Raw genomic sequence first — 20,305 nt, forward strand, 5'->3', positions numbered from 1 at the left:
TAGTACACTTCTAGTATACCACATATAAAAAATAAAAATGAACACAAAATAACTGGAACTGATGAAAAATTGTATTTTCCCCCAAGCAGTGACTTTTAATGAAATCCTGACATCTTAAGCAGAAACAAAATTAATTTATTAATGAAATTATTTTATTACAAATTAAATGTGAAAATATAATTCATTCTTTTAAACTTCTTTTCCTCAAAATTCCTACTTCAACATTTACACATTTATTCTCTCCCTTTCATCATCTTTTTCCCAACCAAGTAGTTGAGGTTGACTTACCACACTACTAACTTTCTCCCTTCCTTTCCAAATTCCCATTTTTCTAGCAGGAATTGAACAATAAGTAGACACCACTAAAAATGTGCCAGTAACATTTCATAGCTTTCCTTGATTTAGCTTTCTCAAATTTCTCTGTAGATTTTTTCAGCTTTATTAATCCTGATGGTTCTAAACTTGAACACTCATACACGTTTAACAAATAACATACCTAGTCATAGTCTCATACAGTCCTACCAAATAAAAACCAAAAAAACCCAACCCAAAACGAACAAAAGAAATCTGCTCTCTGTCATCTCATGACTATTCATTAGATTCTTTAATTATTTTCAGATGTAGGATGAACAGAAGTTCTATGTAAATAATTCATGAAAAGGTAACCATATGTTATAGAAGTCATCTGCTGCATTTTGCAGTCTGTGTGGCGTCCTTTCATAGCAAAAATGACACTAGCTCGTTACAATATAAAAACACAAGGTATTTTTAAATCCATACTGCTCCAAATGTAAAATGCCAACAGTGCTACCTGATTCTAGAGTATCCTTCCAAAGGATGCCTGTATTCACAGTGAACTAATCAGCCTAGAACTTGACTCCTAACACAGACAGAAAAAACACAGAAAAATAGCAACTGACATATAATGGATTGAAATGTAACTTATGCAATAGTATTATGAGTATATATCCCATTATTAATTCCTATTTTTCACACCTGCCCTTACACTATAACAATCTTAAATTAAAAAAAAAAACCTGCAAAAAGAGGGGAATTGAAGTGGGGGAGCTCACTTGATTTTCATACCATCAGAACTTTGTTTCTTCTTCTTTACTCCATCCCATGCTTTCTAGGACTCCCTGAGATTAAACAATGTAAAGAATTGTTTCTGAGAAAAAGAAGTATGAAGCTGCAAGCAGGCATCTGCAAAACCATTCCCAAAAATGAATGAGAATTTTTGAATGCTTATTTCTGTCAATAGTAGACATGAAATAAACTATGGTAACTTAAAGACGTATACAAGGAAAAACACTCTCAAAAAACTGTCCATTCAAATGTGCTTACCTACCATTTTTGTGCTGGAGAAAAAGGGCAAGTCTTTTTTGCAGGAGGAAGAAAAGAAAATGAAGACTCTTTAAAGCTCTTTAAGAGGATCAAGTAAAATGGTTCTACAGAGAAGCAGACCAGAAATACGAGCAGCTGACTTCATCCTGCAGGTAGGGAATATGTACTTACTCCTCTTCCACTAGTCAGTCTTGCTCCTGAATTCTCATCTGACCCATAGATTAAGGAAGGGTCAAACAGTATAATCTATTATAAACACCATGCTCCCTATTGCCCTCTTTGGACTTGTCTGATGTGATTAATTTGGTGTCTTCAGCAAAGTTTGCTATCTTAATTGAACCACCTGACAGAATTTCTTAGTATTTGAACATGTGGTAGAAATAAACTGTGACTTTATGTAATCTTGCAACTCTAGCACGTCACTTTCACTAGCAGCAAAGGAACCACCTCCAGCCAGCAATCTGCTAAGTAGGTCACAGCACTGACAAAACTTTTTTATGATGTGCACCTTTTCATTCCACTCAAGCTGCTCCTTACAACTACACTGCAGCGTGTTCCTTCTCTCTTCCACGAAAAACAAAGCTCTACTATTCTTTTCACTTCTTATGATATCCTACAATCCTTTGCATCCTTTCTGCTGGTTCCTTCTGCTGCACAGGCGTAGTGCAAGCAAGCGTTGCCAGCAGCTGCATTTTTGCATTGAGAAGGGAGCCAAATACTGTTTCTAGTATATGCGCAATAGGTTTGCCACCTCTGAAACAAGGAATACTAAAGCTCCTTGTGCTACGAGAGGGCAATACTTAGAGTTTTTCACAAAAACACACCTCTAATTTGGAAATGAGACAGCATTGCCAAAAAAGAAAAGCTGTAGCTTCCTAATAAATCCAGCACCTCTCCCAGTATAGAATGTATTGCAGTAATGCATCTGCTAGATTTAGAGATTAAGTGTCCGCTTTCCTCTAATGAGGATATGACAGCTCTGAGGGTAACTACAGGCAACACTGACAATATAATCTGACAATCTTGCCACAGCTCTAACATCACCTTAACCATCAGCTGCTCTAAATAAATCCCCTTTCCTCTTTTGTCTAGTGATTCTCTGCACCAGGACAGACTGGATTTTCTACAGGACCTATAAAACACGGCACTTGTAAAGCGGCACTGTCCAATACATTGATACTTTCTCTACTTTTTCCTCTTTTCTTAGCAGCTATGTTTGGAAACTGTGGAAAGCAGCAGCCCAGCCCTCTAGGTCAGGCAGCAGAAAATCCAAAGTACCATCTTACCCCCTATTCTCTCTACTAATTCCAAATCAAAATCAACAATCTGCTAAAATGAGCTTTTTTTCTTCTCTTCATTGAGGACCACGATCTTGATGGAACTAGGCTGGGTTTTTTTCTACACTTTCCTCCTCAGCAAGGCCTATACAAGGTCCTCAGAGTGAGTTAGCCTCTGTCTCTGGAAGTGTGCATGACTATGTGAGATCTGCAGGAAACGATACCTACTAGCATTTACTCCTGACAATGCAATATTTCATTACACTCACACACATCAATGCTACCAGATCAGGTGTAGTAAATAAAGGACAGCTGTTGCTATGATCAACTTTACAGCTGATCCTTCCTAAGTGTGGTCAGGAGATTCATAAGGGCAGAACCTAATCTCAAAGGGCACTGCATGCTTCTTTCTGCTACCTGGTCCTTAAGGAACAACAATTTTCTCGAATTTGAAGAAATCTGCCTGTATTCAGGTAAGAAGCCATGATATATGAAAAGACTCCCCATCAACAACATCCTTAAAGTGGGAATAAAATCCAGCTTCGCCCTTTTAAAACTATACTGACTTAACAACAACAACAACAAAAAATTGTCACTACAGCAACCAGATAATATACTGAACAGAGTTAAGTAGTTAATCTCTTCTACAGCAAAACCAGTTTCAAACAGCTTTAGAAATCATTTTTATCTCAAGAAAAAAAGGCTATCCTATTGTAACTCTAATTGGCTACATGATAACTATTCTGGCCTGGATTGAACAAGAAATTTCCCAAACCAGACCCCAGCTCCCCTCCAGATGAATGAGATCATAAAGATGACCTCCCTCTTCTTTCCAGGCTTGAATATTGAGCTCTGCTAACATAAGAATTGAGCATTTCAAACTAGTGGAATGGGCAGAGGACAAGAAACATCACGTTTCTTTACTTACTGTACTTTTTCCTGTCTAATCCAAGTGCAGTTATCATTTCAGGCTGTCTTTGTAGAAACACCACTGAGAACACAAAGGCTGAGTAATAAAGATCCAGAATCTCTCTAGCCAACTTCAGGCGTGGCTACACAGGCAAATTAATGAAAAGGTGAAGCATGGACTTACAGCACACCTGTACGAACACCCAATATAGCTGCTTTTTTGCTGATGAAGTAGGAAAACTCCTTCCTCAAAATGGAGTAAGCTTCCTCACAGAAACACATTTTCAACTTGTAGAGAAAGCATTCCTACTGGGAATTCACACAAAAGTACTAATGAGCTGTAAAGGTACACTGTAATTTACAGCTTATTAATTTCTTCAGACAAACAAGCCCACAGATATTAGCCATAGTCATCATACCACCCACCTCAGGTAGCCTTCTATCAATAAACCAGAATCAGCAACTTTCAACTATTTGAATAATAAATATATTTTCCTCCCCATCTTTCTCACTCAGGCCAGCTCCTAAACAAGACTTCTTTCCCTCAATTTTATGAGAAAACTAACTAAAAGGTGGCAAGCAGAAAGGCACAGACATATGATAATTCACTGATGTAGTTCAAAGGGGCTACATAAAACAGACAGGTTTCACCACTGAAGGCTAATCTCTATTCCAAGGTACAACTTGAGTAAAACGATCTTTTTAAGGAAAAAAAGTGTCAGTGTCCTCAGATATTCTTCGCTTGCAGTATCTATAAATCTCATTCACTGGAGAAACTTTTTTTGCAATGAGTTTATAAACTTCACATAATCTCATCACTACTGACACATTTATCCAAACTCCCTATTACCGAAATTATCCTCATGTCCCTCATTACACAAGAATAATCAAGGTTATATGCTACTGGAAATAAAGTGTTTAGATAGCAATAATGTGTGTATACATTTGTCTTAATTTAATAACAGCATTTTATTACAAAGAAAAATACAATCAGGTGAAGGTACAAAAGTTAAGAAAAATTTATTAGTGTTAATTAATGCTTGAAGGTAGAATTATGCTTCTTTCAATTGGACCCATTAAAGGGGCTTTAATATAGATTTGCACAGCAAGCTCAAGATTTTAAAGTGCAGATAATGAGGCAAGCTAGTACTATTTTAACCCCTCTGGAGTATAATCAGTTGATAAGGTTTTGAAACGTTACAAGGTCTAGGACAAAAAGATTAGCTTTAGTTCCTCCAGATCAAAATTGAAACCTAATTAATTAACAATGTTATAGAAGACAGAAAATGTTTACTGCTACTTTTACACATCTTTAATTTCATCTAAGGAATACAGGATAAGATATTTTAATTCATCTATTGCATGAATGGCAGAAGACTGAGTTCCCTGTTCCCACATTATCCTCTAAACTGATTGTTTAAATTCAAAAATTTTAATGCATTCTTCCAAAAACCTCACCTTATTTTAAAAGAAAAAAAAAAAGCACCAGTGATCTATTTGAGACATACACAAACATTATAAATTAAATACACCAGGTGAGAAATGTTTCCAAAGAAAAGGGAGAATAAAAAAAGATATCTGCAGCAGTCAGCCTTCAGAAGAACAATAATTAAAATTCTTGGATAGTGAGTTACCCACTTAAAGGCAGCAGTTAGAAATCGTTTTCCTTGAAACACACAGATATATGGCAAGGGTACATAACTACTGAGAAAAGAGTTTTGAGCCACTGTGTAAAACAAAAATTACAGTAATAAGATCAGTATAGCAATCTAGCTGCCAACCTTTAAGAAGTAAGATTTTTACCACACAGCATTTAGAATAAATATGTATATGCCAGACAAGGCACAGCTGTGACTACCAAGACCAAAAGTTACCAATTACAAAGACAAGAATTATAAAAAAGAAGGAACAAAGGGAAAAATACAATGGAAAACTCCAGTACAATATATTTTGTACTGAATGTATGTGCACTAATAGATGAAAAAAAACTTAAGTGCTTCAATAAATACTATATTTATTTGAACAGTACATTTTTAAATGCTCCACATTATTTCATATTTAAAATGTTTAATAATATGCATGTACTCTATTCCAAAGATATGAGACAGCAGAAGTTTTGCAAAACTGTGATTTACACTGATTTTTACCACTAAAGCCACAAGTCCCACTCTCATGAATATTTGAGCACCTTTTTTTCCCATTTAGGTTATAAAAAAGTGATTAAAGACCATCTTCTCAGTCGTAAGTTTCTAAATTAATTACTTTAGTTGATCTTCAGTAATATCCATTAAAATGGAAACCCTTCAAACAGTTGAAATATCTCATTACAAATAAGGCTAATTTAGCTCTCAGTATTAAATAACTACATGCATCTCACCTAGGATCTGGAGAATATGCTTTCTTATTTACAGTAATTTTAAAAGGGCTCTTATGCATGTCAGCACAAAGTCTAAGCAGAATACAAGAGAAGAAAGATTATCTCATGTTCTCCTTCTAGGGTTTTGTTGTTGTTTCTGGCAGCAATATCAGCTTAGATACATGTTGAATTATGAGATACATCATTTATTTGCCTTTTTTCCCCTTATTCAGCATGGATTCAATACAATCAGCTGTTTGGTGGCGACTCAGAAATTCCTAGTAAATAAATACCCTATGACAAATTATATTGTTGCAACTGGTATATCTGTATGATGCATGAAGGGGAAGGGAAAAACAGCAGAAGAATGACTGGATAATCTCACCTTCCTAGACATAACAGATTGGTAGACTGCAATACACAGCCTTGAAGTCTTGCTGTCTACAGTTTACAGAAAAGAGCATTCATTGTCATTACTGTCAAAACTCACAGTTCCATAAGCAACCTACTTGCATGTTAATTACACAAATAGTATTTTTTTTCCTTAGATGAACAAAGAAAGAACAAATAAAAAAAAAACCCAAAATAAATGAGAATGCTCCTTAGTACATTGTTCTCTATGCCAGCTCCAGACTTTGATTACCAAACCACCAAAACCACTCCAAAAATTCAGAAAATGATCCCCCTGTTGTTTCAATCCTGTGGCATCCCAGCCAATGGATGAGGCAAGAAGGTCAGAATGACACCACCTTTGTACACAGCTTTTATATACAGCACTGGCCATTGGCACCATCTGGTGCCCTTCACAAGCCCCCCCGAAGTTAATGATACTCTAAGGGAAGCTATTTGAAAGGGCTGTATTACAACATGCCTTGAAGTTGTGACAATCATCAGAAAAGCAGCTTCCATCCTCCTCATCTGTTAACTCCTCCCATCATTTTACGAAGCCTCCTTTTCCCAGCTGCCACTTTTTCTTGGTTCTAGTTACATTTTCAGCTTCTCTCTACTTCCCAATGGTAACTGCATCACACTATCAATTTCAGATTTCTGATCAATTTCAATTTCGGCTTCTGAAACTGATCTGAAACCACAGACAGCAATCCCATGAAGATGCACACCACAGGTTCAGAAGCTGCCACAGCAGGCAGCCCTTCTTAAAAGCACATTACCACACACAAATCCTTATAAACTTCTTACACAGGTATTTTCTCTTTCACTTAAGGATAGGGTAGAAATGCAGAAATAATCATGCATTGCTGGTTTATAAAACGTAGGTGTATCAGGTTTATTTTGAACAAGCCAGAAGTAGGTAAGCTCTGGAAACCTACCTCAGTTTACACCACTGGCTACAAAACTTACCTCAACTAAGCAAGACCCTAGTAAGGGCCATCAGAAATGTAAGAAAATTCACTAATGATCTGCATTATCAAGCAGAGCAAACCCTCAGCAAGTTTTGCTGATGACACAAAACTGGGAAGAGTGGCTGATATGCCAGAGAGCCATGCCGCTGTTCAGCAGCTGGACAGGCTGGAGAAATGGGCTGAACGGAACCTCATGAAATCCAACAACTGGAAATGAGAAGGCCTGCACCCAGGGAGGAACAACCCCATGCAACCTTGTATGCTGGGGTCCATGCATCAATATAGTACCACTGTGACAAAGATGGTAAATGGTATCCTGGGCTGCATTAGGCAAAGTATTGCCAGCAGGTCAAGGGAGGTGATCCTTGCCCTCTCCTCAGCACTGGTGAGGCCACACCTGGAGTCCTGTGTCCAGTTCTGGGCTCCATAGTACAAAAGAGAGATGGAGCTACTGGAATGAGACCAGAAAGGGGCCATGAAGACGATTTAGATGCTGAAGCATCCCTCCTATAAGGAAAGGCTGAGACAGCTGGGACTCTTCAGGCAGGAGAAGGAAAAGCTCAGGGGGAATCTCATCAATGTGTACAAATACATGAAGGGAGGGTGCAGAGAGGACGGAGCCAGGCTCTGTTCAGTGGTGCCCAGTGACAGGACAAGAGGCAGTAGGCACAAACTGAAACACAGGAGGTTCCCTCTGAACATCAGGAAACACTTCTTCACTGTGAGGGTGACTGAGCACTGGCACAGGTGGCCCAGGGAGGTTGTGGAGTCTCCATCCTTGGAGATATTCAGAAGCTGTCTGGACATGGTCCTGGGCAACTGGCTCTAGGTGACCCTGCTTGAGCAGGGGTGGTGGACCAGACAACCTCCAAACTCAACCATTCTGTGATTCTATGAAAAACTACGTACCAATCAGCCTTTTATCCCCAGGAACTGCAAGATTCAGACATCTGAAAGCACACCCAATTTCTGGTTTTGGTATCAGTTTTATTATCTGTGAAGTAATTCTAATTCTTTTTCTCTCTCTCCATATCACACTTGGTCTGATTATGACTTTTTTCTTATTAACATTCTTAATAATATGGAAAAGCACATTCTGTTCTCTTCATAGTCTTGAGAAGGTAGTCATTTGAGATTCACAGAGAAAAGGAAGGTGCAACGTTTATTGTTTTCTTGTGTTTATTTAGTATTTGTTAGTGTTGGATTTCCTAAGTATCATATTTCAAATACTATGAAGTAATCAAAGACTTTTCAAATAATTATTTTCATTTTTAGAAAATGCACTCATATTTCCTCAATTTCACCCATGGCTTGGCTCAATACATGGTCTTCATTTAAAATTTTTTTACTGATACACAGCACTCAGTTTTGAATGAACAGTTCAATAGAGAATACACATGATGTAAAACTTATGTATGACATTTTGGATTTGTCAGTATTGTTTTACAGTTTATGCTAACAGTTAACTTAATAAATATTGTTATAGGTTAGTAACAGTAAAATACATAGCTGTATTGCTTTTAGGATACTACATGTTTAGTCCTCACTACTCTAGAAATCTCTTATTTTTATATTTGTCAGGATGGCAAATCCTTCCAAACCACAGGCACATTACAAACCTAAACATAGCCAGAACTCTTCTACATTAAAATCCAAGTTTACATTAGTCCATTAGGCAAAATAAGGCAAAGAGTCGATAAAACTTTTCAGAAAAAGTTTCATCTAAAATCATATGGGACTTTTTAGGTGAAACATCAACTGTTTGAACAACTTAGAAGAGTTAAATTAATACTTTATCAGAAGGTTATAATCTCTGAATCACCTGCAACTTTCACCTTAAGACACAACAGCAAACTATTTTCACATCTTAGGTAAAATAAATTTGGTATCAATGACAGAAGTTTTCTTAACTGCTCTATGTAAACATAATACGAACCTGTTCTAGGGTTTCTATTTTGCTGTCTTTGGCTTGCAAAATCTCTAACACCCTTCTGTCCTTGACTTCAGCTTTCTGCTTTTCTCTGGAAACAAATAAAAAAATAGACACTTTATTAGTCATAATTTGCAGTTAATCATTTAAATTTTTCATGTCCCGATAATGAATGTCATTTTAAAGCACAGAAAATTAAATTATCTGAAGCTGACAGGCCTTGCAGAATTAATCAGGGACCATATGGCAAGTGACAGCAAACTACATCTGTAAACAGCTAACACAACTTTGCTCAAAAAGAAACAGAAGCAAAAGGTCTTAAAATACATTTTTAAGCAGCTGAAATAATCTGTCTCAATCTTTCCCAAATGCATGAAGTGTACTTGTCCATAGATGGAACAAAATGCTTTTTTCCCTTCTTGGCAATGTAGAGCCACCAAGCTGCTTGGGTTTGTGAAGTCCTTCTCTCAGCTACATGGCGTTTCTATGTCTGAAAACACTTTTGAACATCATGGATAACTATTTTACTATCTTTCACATGGATAGAACCTGTAACTTCTACCAGGGAAAGACAGCTCAGAAGCTTGGGTAAGGGAGACAAGCAGACCCTCTCTATGTGGTTAATAAGTGCAGGGCTATAATCAGCTCTGCAATACTTCGTAGAAAAACAGCTGATGAGTCATTAACACTTTGTTTAACAAACCACCTCATCTCATTGCTATCCTATTCCTTGACTCAAGTTTTAAATGTTGATGCCCTTACTGGCTTCTGGTTTAGGTAGAAAGAAAACAAATGTTGCAATAGTAAGGATACACAGAGATTCCGTAGCACAAGACAGAGTTCCTACCATAGATCTGCGACAACAGGTCTGAGAAAAATTTATTCCCTAAAAATGGCCAAATACTTCAGGCATCCCCAGCACCACAGGTGACAGAGAAGCAGAAACTCATTCAGATTATCCCTGCTCTCACAATACAGTTAAACTTCCACCATGGCTGGATATAAGCCACCCCTAGAAGCCAGAGAATCCTACTTGCACAACTTTTGCTCTACCAAAATGGGAATGTTTCAGAGGTGGAAGGGAATGGGAGAGTGGTACTCATGAGTCTGTAAATCTGATCAAAAGTGGATGAGAATATCCAGCTATGTACAAAAGGCTTCATCTGGTGAAGCATTTTGTAAGACAGACCAGTAAGGATAGTAGATATATAGACAATTATCTTTCTCTGCTATTATATATTACAGTGTCTTCCACTGTTACCGGTGATTTTAAAGGCTAAACTACATTGTCGCCACAGGCCATTCAATAACATGTTTTTTAAATCAAGTTCTATGACTGCTAAAATATCTAGTCTGATCTTGAATAAATAAAGAATTAAATAAAAGTGGTATGGAATTTAAAGCAAGGCTTTCAGAAACCAAGATCTCAAGGCATCATAACTGTAAGTAGCACTCTCCTACTACAGATACAGCAGCACTGGAAGAAAACTAAGAAAAGCCTAGCTGAAAAGATATGCATTTAAATTACATTTAGCTAGGAGAAACAAAAATATATGGGATCTTAAGCAGTTGTATGGCATTAAAAAAAAAATCTACTTCGACAAAGAAAATAATTCAGGAGCTGTAATAAGCAGAGAAAAGTGAAACCATGAATATTCAACAAGTATTCCAAAAGACATTTCATGTCTGAAAGGTATTTAACATTTTAACTTGAGACAGAAACTTAACAGAAAAATGCACATCAGATCCTGAACTCAAAGCATCTGATCACCTGCAATCAGAAGCATCAAGAAATTGTCATTATAGGTTGCTAGGAAGACATGAACAGTGAAATACATAGTACAGCCAGTTTTTCATAGTTTCTCTTTGAACATCTACTAAAACTGAACTAAGTAGACTGTAACTACAGAGATCCATGCAAATATGAAGTTATCTGGTATATTCCAAAGGTTACACTGTGATGTCCTTTAAAAACACCTAAGGGCAAAACAGGAGGCACAAGAGAGAAAACAACAAACATGACAGTTAATGAAACTGACCCACACTGCTTATAATGTGCAACTAGCTTACAGAAACCACATTCCCAGTCACGTTTTAAAAAAATGGTAAAAGACTTCCTGATAAGCTTATAAAATTTTGTAATAAAAGACATTAGACAACTTTAAAAATTAGGAGTTAGTAAGGAAAAATATTGGTAAATAGATTATTTGTATAATACTTATCACCGAAGTTTGTGCGTATTCCTTAAACACGCATACTGTTTGTGATAGGTAGTGTACGTTATTGCACAACTTAAATGAACCAAAAACTGCTCCAGTATAAAAATACCAATGTTTCTTCATACTTAATTACTTTGCTAAAGGGTCCTTAACGGCTATCAACAATTACCCTTTTTCAAAGATAATAGCTAGAGTACAGAAACCCCAAATATTTTGGGAAGAAGGTATCTCTCTCCCATAAGCACATTACACCATAACCTATCTGAGGAAGTGATGGACCTATATTAATCTATGTCTAAACTGTAAGTATTATAGCAGTCCAAGTTTCCTCAGGTCTTAATTACAGCTAGACAACCTATGAATTTAAGATTAGACACATGCATAACTGCTTGATCCAAAATTTTAAGAGCTTCAGAAGACAAAAAGCAAGGCAGGTCTTGACTACAAAGGACTTAGAATAGTAATGTGCAGACACAGAAACATACAATAAAATACATACACACATAAGCCCCATGAACCACTGAATAGCATTGCCTCTGGCCCTCAAAAGTATCCTGACCTTAACCGCTGGCTGACATGTCCTATGCATTCTTTGTTTCCACAGTGATGTATTTCCCTCTCCGTTTTAATTCAAGTGTTTTTATTTTATATTTCTACTTAAATTAAACCACTGTTCTAACCACTCATCCTATATCTACCATTCACAATATGCCATTGTCTTCCCAACTCCTCTAACCACTATCTCCTCTCACAAAGTCAGCCTTTTTAAAAAAAGAGGCCCAACTGAACACAAATACTGGATAATTAAGCAGCCTATTAACTCAGCTATGCAATCATCACTTGAAAATGTATTAAACTTGTTTTCTAATGGATTAATTGACTGGAAAACCTGATGGGTCAGGTAGATTTCCCAAAGCAAGGCTCAAAAGAACTCTACAGTTGGGGGGAGCGGTGGGGGGAAGCGGTGTTTGGGGTTTTTTTATTATTTTAAAGAGAGTATGGGAAGAAAGTGAATAAAACAGCCAAGAACAAAGCAAAAGAAAAAACTGTTCTGGAGAACTGAAAAGTAGTATGCACAGCTAATTCTGGTGTATTATTGGTAGTCAAGAATTTATGGAGCCCTGTGACTTTAGGACAAGGCTGCATGAAAGAGGTTTGAAGAATAAAGTCTGGGATTAGAGAGAAAAAAAACATACCTTTGTTAAAGCAAAAAATGTGCCTGTAAGACAGGCACACACTAGCCAATGGTTCAAAGTGCATTTCTAGGTAAATGCAGTATCTTCCCTGTCTATCCAATGCTCAAACAGTCCTTCAAACAAAGCTGTCAAGGAATGAAGTTCATAAATACAGATCTATTGTCTTCATAATGAGTGGGAAAAGTTTAAAGTAAATTCAATTTATTTTGGCTTTCTGAGGTTTTCTTTCAGGCTCTCTACATAGCACAGGCTATAGTAATGCCCCAAAAAATAGTCTCACCAATTACTACCCATAGCTAAAGAAAAATCCTAATTATCAGAATTTAAGCACACAATGGATGTTGTCAGAAGCCTAAAGCATAAATTGAAACCTCATATGGAACTTTACCAGCAGCTTCTCCTGGTGGCATACGACGGCTTCCAATACTTGTTACAGGACAGTTCCCTCCAATCACTCAAGGTAGTATGACTGACTGGAACTTACATATCATGTTTGGATCTGCTGTTGCACCTTGAACTAAGAGTTGATAAGAATTGCAGCAGTCACCACCTCTTTTTTAGAAGGGTAACATATTAAGAAAAATATTCGACCAACTTTATTAATTGAGCAGTTATGTATTTACAATACATTAAAAAAGTCCACTGGAATATGGGGGAAAAAAATTCAGGCACTGTCAAGAAGCTGATGATGATCAATGACTGAGACAAACTCCTGTTTAGCTAATTAGAACCACTGATGAGCAATAATGATGTGAGCTAAGAATATTTGCAGACTTCTTTAGGATGAAAAATGGAGTGAAGAGAGGCTGTCAATTTGTACAAGTTTTAAGCTCCAATCAGTTTTCCCATGAGTACTACCTATTTTAAATGTTTAACACAGATGTATTTAGCTACAAAGATTATCGAGATTCAGCTTCCCACAAAAATGAAGAAACTAAGAAAATAGTCTTAATCATAACCTTTTTGCTGTGTTACAATTTTTCTCCTCTGTTATGCTATACTCTACACAACAGGACAGGATAATATTTTTGAGGTTTGGCACATTTTTAATGGCTTGTCAGAAATGAAACGTTAGACCATAAGGAAACATTTAACTACGAATGACATACAAAAACAGAATATGCAGTACAAAAACCTTAAGATTTTAAAACACCAGAAGTTTGTTGAAGTTTATGAAACACCATGCTTCCTAAAATCTTCAGCAAAAGCAGTGTGGGAAAAGAAGTATCTTGTATCCTAATACAGGTCTTAATCAGCCAAGCAATTAACCATTTGTCAAGAAAAAGTGATTCAGAGTTGTATATAATTATATGTCATTTTTACATCAATTAAATGAAAATAATTTTAACTAATAAACTGAATTTGCTGTTTACATGTTTCATGTCCTTTCAGTTTTACAAACAGCAGGATTTAAAAAAAAAAAACACAAACAAATGTGCCTACAAATTTGGCCTTAAATAGCTAAGAAAGTCAGGATTACACTGCAAACTTTGGGCTGTTTGGTAAAAGAACAAAGGCTATATTTTAACAGTATACCTATATAACTAAAAATAAACTGCTTCTAGAAATACTGTTGCTTTTGTAGGATATCTCTTTGAATCTAAAGGGCTGCAGAACTAGAAAGGCTACAAAATACCTGCTATGTAATTTAATTTGATTATCATCTCTCCTGGTCTTCCAACTTTTTTTACAGACAGACTTACACAAGTGCATACATTCAATGTTGGTATTAAATAGATAATGAATCGCCCATGTGCAAAGTGAAGTTGTAGAGCACAGACTGTCAATGTTACTGTAAATATGGCACCGGTATTGTAATTTACTATGTACAGCCACAGCCCTGCATTTGCACAGTCAGTGGTTAGCAGAAACAGAGCCTATGCCCTTAATCTTCCAACTAGAAACCTTACTGTGTTTCTGTGTACCTATTAAGAGAAAAAAAATAGAGCTAAATAGTTTTCATTTAATAGAGAGTTTATTTACACCTCAGATTCTAGACGATACTTATACTTCACAATGAATTATAATTGATGCACATTATGATTATTTTTTCTTTTAATACTTATAAGTAGTACTTTTAAAAGATTTAGACAGCATGGAGCAAAAAAGAATTGATACCATACATTTTGCACTTTTCTAAGACAGCAGTTATTTTCTATAGCAAAATTGCATACACCTATTTTTGTCTCTTTACAAAAATATTTTAAGATCTAATTAAAGAAAATTTTTAAAATTAAATTATTTCCTTAGTAAATTATTTAGAGCCAGTTCTATATTCCATGATATGTATCAAAATGGGAAAGCATCATTACAGAAAAGTTAATTTTTCTTGCATCTCTGACTTGTTTGATTTAATTCTTTAGATGATTTATTAAGGCCTCTTATTTTAAGCAATGTACATAAAATACTAAACATATTTTTACACTAGAGTAGTAAAGAAAATAGTGACTTTTTCCCTAATAATTTCGCAAACATTTTTCATCTAAAATACACAAGTCTCTTACAGTGTTCAAAATATCAGCACTTCAGAACAGACTGCTTTAACATCTGCACATCACCAGGGTTTCCCCCCAGGATTTTTAAATGATGCCTGCCTGTGCTGAATAAAGTGCTAACTTGCACCTTGCATTTCAAACTGTGTCCTGAGCAGCCATCCAGTTGGTACAACACCAGCTGAATTCCCACAGGCCACTGTTCAATCAGGCTTGACTGCAATTATCATGTCAATATTTTGTGCTCCGATATGCAGATATGCACACATGCAAGCTGCATAATACCTTCTTCTCCATGGAATGTTGACTTATGTTCAATGTTCTGAGAATTTTTAATGAAACAGGATATTAAACTTTCATCAACTGTAGAAAATCACAATTATTTGACCTTAGACAGAAAGGTTGTACTCTTATGCTCTATTATTCTGTCCACTTTATTAAGTGATAATAACTAGGGAGCCCACTTTATTTTAAACTCAGAAAGACAAAACGGTAATGGCCTTTAAAAATGTCTTAGATCTTGTTTACTTCCTCGTTCTCCTGTCATTTTGTTTCCTGTTAATTTGCACAAGAGTAAAATGTTAAGTGGTTTAAGAAAGCTTCTGCAAGGTATTTATCATCCCTTCAAAAGATGCAAGATACAGTTTTTAATTATTTTCCAACTAACAACAGCAATCTATATTGTTCATTCATATACCACATTCACTTATCCTTTTACATAAAAAGTACTTGTCCTTTTTAGTACATCTGCATGTCATCAGTCAGTGAGAAATCTGCGTGAACCTGTTCAATGTTTCTTCCACAATTTGCTATCACCAGGATGCAGCAAACCACAGCATAAGTTGCTGCAATTACCTTTCCAAAAATTCTTTGGTTATTTCTGATTGCTTGCTCTTCAGCCATGTTTTCGTCCATTTGTACACCTTTAGACAGATGTAACTCCCCAGGAAGGACAATAACAAAACTCCCTCTGAATAACTGGCACTAACGTTCAGGTTGCCACTGTTTCTTAGAGTGGCCTGAAATGGTAAATCCATTCTTGCTCTTCGTTAAGACTTGCAAGACACAGCACACTTGGAATTTAGGTGTGGAAAAACATTTATGTAAGGCAAGCTTGCCAAATGTAACTACCTGTAACAATACCATCTAGCATAATACAATCCCCGTTTACATCTACCAAATCTTGTATCACTGCCACAGTTTGATCATTAATGGATCCTGCTACATCTCCGTTCCAGAAGAAAGGAAAGGAGTCAGCTAGAAGCCCTAGAGGAAAATTAGAGTCAGTTGACCCATGTCAAGATTTCATGTATTGTAAGAGAAGAGTCTTAAAGGAGAGCTCTCAAAGTTTATAAAAATATTTCAAAACCTTTGATACTCTCATCTGAACCCCAACTCTATTTGAGTTTACACATGCATTTACCTGTAAAAAGTACTTTCTAGCCCTTTCTTTTTTCAACTCATCATCATAAAAAAAAAAAGAATGTTTCAAAAGGCAGTGAACTAGAAATAGCATGCTCTTTACATAATACTGAGATCAATAGTATTTAAAGTAGCTGGAAAGTACACTAACATGAGTAGTACTTTTTCCAATGGCTTGTTTGAAAATACCTGGAGGTTTTTACATATCCCCAAAGGCATTTCTCATTTGCACAGTAAAGATAATTTTTTGTTTATATCTGAATATTAAAATGGGAATATAGTTACAGTTATCCAGCAAGAACTGCAAAGACTGCTGAAAAGTAAAATATCATTGCTGTATTACAGGAATCAACAGCACAGCCATAAAAAGGTACCAGCTACATTTTTACAATTTTAGGGCAGGCGAACTTCTATTTTGGGACCATGAAAGCACTTCAAAATAGCAGACAAATAATGGAAACCTACTATTAATTCCCCCCTATGTCCCCCAAATTATACCTTTTACATTTTCCTGGCTTATTTGAGAAAAAGATACAGTAAGAAATTGTCTAATGCTACAAAAATAAATTCATGCTACAAATATAAATTACCTGACTGTATGGCTAGTACTGTCCACTCAATTTCTAATATATATTTTTTCTTTTTTATTCATCACACATTTGTGGTGTACAAGGTTGTAAGTGAACATTTTGTCCTTTCACATCTGCATCTTTTTATTCCTGTCACTGTACTCTCCTCAAGAAAGTCTGGCTGTTGCTTTCATCAATTTAAAGACTGAAATCCACTAGACAATATTGTTTGGTTCATTTTACATATGATCTAGGATACACATGACTATGCTTTCTTAGATTCTCTCTGCTTCCATTAGGTAGCTGGATTCTGATCTCACGTAGTCTGTAACAAAGTCTTGGTGGGCACTGAAAGTATCTCGGTTATGGAGTTTTTTGGGGAAAGAACACAGCGAAAAATGAAGCTCTGCAAACATTGATGGTATCCATGTCACAGGCAGAAACAACAAAAGGTTCAAATCGATTTCATTCTGTTTGTATCTATCTCAAAATCTCCTAGTACGCAAGGGCAAGATGGAAAACATTATCAATTTGGATATGACTGGGTCAACGTTGTTCCTAATATAGATGTGAAGGGAAAAAGCTGTCTTAAGAAGACTCAAGCTGGTTTTTAATCAGATTTCAGTGTAAATTTTCCATTTCCTGTTCTTGTCTGATACAAACGTGTAAAATATAGAAAAATACAAAGCAAGAAAATCACTTGTCCTGTAATTTTCTGGACAGCAGCAGTGCTAGGTAGCAGATTCCCTGGCAATCTAATCAACATATTAGAACTGAGACAAACTGACACTGTAGCAATATATATAAAAAAAATTTACTGCTATAAGGTAGGGAGTAAGACAAAAACTTTTCTGAAAAGATGAGAGTGTGAAGAGGTACAGTCATGAAACAGAAGCTACTTCGGAAAAGATTATGGGAAGTTATAGCTGGAAAAGTTAGGAGAGAATATATGGAGCTGTAATTTGGTTGTACAAAAGATTCACAAGTAAAGCTAGGCTAGAAATTATTTCCAAAGCAGCAATTAGACCGTTCTCAAGCAAAAGAGATGAAGGTACATCAATTAAAGAGAAAAATACATGCTATTGCTCCATCTGTCAAATCAAAGCAACCCCAAAGTTCAAAGCTGTGATTAATAAAACTCCTATATACTGAAAGGGTTTTATCCAAGCCTATTCCAGGATTCTCTGGGGTAATGACAACACCTAAAACGATGCTGCAGAAGCAATTTCTTCTTTCTTAATTCCATAACTCTGAGAAGCACAGGAAAGGTATCATAGAGATGTATAGCCTTGAGTTCACAAGAGGTTTTCTAAAGCATTAGTGTTCTTCTGAAAGAAGAGAGGACATGAAAAACTAGACAAGCACCTTAATAGAAGTATGTTGTCACGCTTTCAGATAAGAGTACCAATCACCAGCCTCTACACAAAGCACAAAGCACACACCCAGAATACATCTTTACCTTCTTATATAATACACTATTATTATACACCAGATTTCTGTAGTGAGTCTTCTGATAGGCTGAATACTACATTAAAAGGGTTTCACAAACATGTCCTACCACTGTAAAAAAATTCAGCTCATTATCATGCTTGTGGGCATCAAGGTGGTATCTTAAGAGCCCCATGTTCATTGTATCTATCGGGATAATGCACACACAATTATCAATTTCTGTTGTAAGTAAAGTACTACGTAATTTAAAGCAAGGGATAACTACCAAGCAAAAAATATTCCTAGACCTGAAGAAGGATAAACAAAGAAGACTGACTGTATCTTATATAGGCATACAGTTCAAGAACTCCAGATAATTCATTGTGTTCACCATTATTTAAATGCAAGCTTTCTAACATCTCTACGCTTCAATTTGTCCTAATATCCTGATTATTTTTTAAATGCACCACAAATCAAAAATGTTAATAAGCCTGAACACCTCTGTTCCTACGTTATTAAGTTTCATGTGAAAAAGCTAAAATTTTCCATATTGTTCAGCTATCTACAGAATGTGGTTAAGGCAAAGCAATTTTTTAATGTTTTTAATATACTTGTGCTTATATACATATAATGTATGTTCATATACATTAAATACTATATTTATATATTTTAAGCAGTTCTGAGATTTTTTTTTTTAAGTTCGAAGAAGGAAAGATCAATACTACCACCACTGCCCTCATGAAAATATGACCAAATTTTATCATAAAACAAGTCAGTAAGAATCTGCATTTCAACATAAATGAGGGATGCTGTAAATCTGTTCCTAAGTCTTCCTCACATATTAAAATTATTTCCCAAATCGAAACATGCAAGTAGTGTGAAAGTAGTACACTGCCCTAAAAGCCAAGCTACTACTCTCTGCAGGTAACTGTCCCAGTACAGAGCCAGAAGTTATTTGACATCATCATTGGTGACCAGATGTAAACTCTCAGGTAACAGCTGTCTTAAAACAAGCTGTATGTGCTTACATCATCAATTTCTTCCCCTGGATATGAATGCTTTACAACATTAGCTCTAGTTACATGATCACACCATATTTTTGGACAAAATTTTCACTGCTTTATGCAATGCAGGAGATGGGACAACACCATAGTGAATGCACTCCCAGCTAAAGAACTTAATGCTGTATTTTCAGAACAGGAAGAACATTTACTGATCAAGTCAAGAAAGGAAAGATGTGAACAAACAAAATATGCCTTTCAAGATCAAAGCACTGAACAGAAATCCAAAGTAGCTAGGACCTCTCCTGGCTCTATGAAAAGCTTCCCAAGTAACACTGACTAGCCATTTAAAGAAGTTAAAATCCATTTTTTCTTTTTAAAAGAATTCACTTTTTCATTTTAAAGGAGGGAACTCATGGCACCCTGAGAGACAGAACAGACAAATCTTTTGACGAGAACAGAATCAAGTGTTTGAATTCTGACAGTCATGTTACCAACTCATACACATTCTCCTTATCTTTGGCCTACAAAAATTCTGCATTTGTAAATAACAGCATTCTAAAACAATGAATCACATACTATGATGATTACTAATACTTATAGGAATCAGATGATAGTATGTAAGTACCATGAGGAAAACGTCATCATTAATATCCTCAGAGAAGCAATAATGAAACTGCATAGTCATCTCTTCTGTTACTATGTCATAGCCTTTCACTTCTTTAAGAATGCAGGTGAACATAATTTATACATGTAACTGTTATCCAACCACTTATGACAACAGAAAATGTCATTTGCCGC

The 20,305-nt window shown here is 35.9% G+C and overlaps 1 protein-coding gene across 7 annotated transcripts in view; it reads right to left on the bottom strand.

Annotated features, from left to right (window-relative positions):
• The window catches only part of CNTLN (centlein), a 198,779-nt gene that overhangs the window by 158,726 nt on the left and 19,748 nt on the right, over positions 1-20,305 (bottom strand). For 6 of the 7 annotated variants that reach the window (XM_052777310.1, XM_052777313.1, XM_052777312.1 and 3 more), the window contains one exon: positions 9,184-9,268. In XM_052777310.1, the coding sequence (XP_052633270.1) occupies positions 9,184-9,268 (85 nt within the window). Of the gene's footprint in view, positions 1-1,348; positions 1,502-9,183; positions 9,269-20,305 lie in introns of those variants that run through there. The other variant, XM_052777314.1, reaches the window with a different exon arrangement.

Source organism: Harpia harpyja, chromosome Z (assembly GCF_026419915.1).
Source record: "Harpia harpyja isolate bHarHar1 chromosome Z, bHarHar1 primary haplotype, whole genome shotgun sequence".
Lineage (NCBI taxonomy): Eukaryota > Metazoa > Chordata > Aves > Accipitriformes > Accipitridae > Harpia > Harpia harpyja.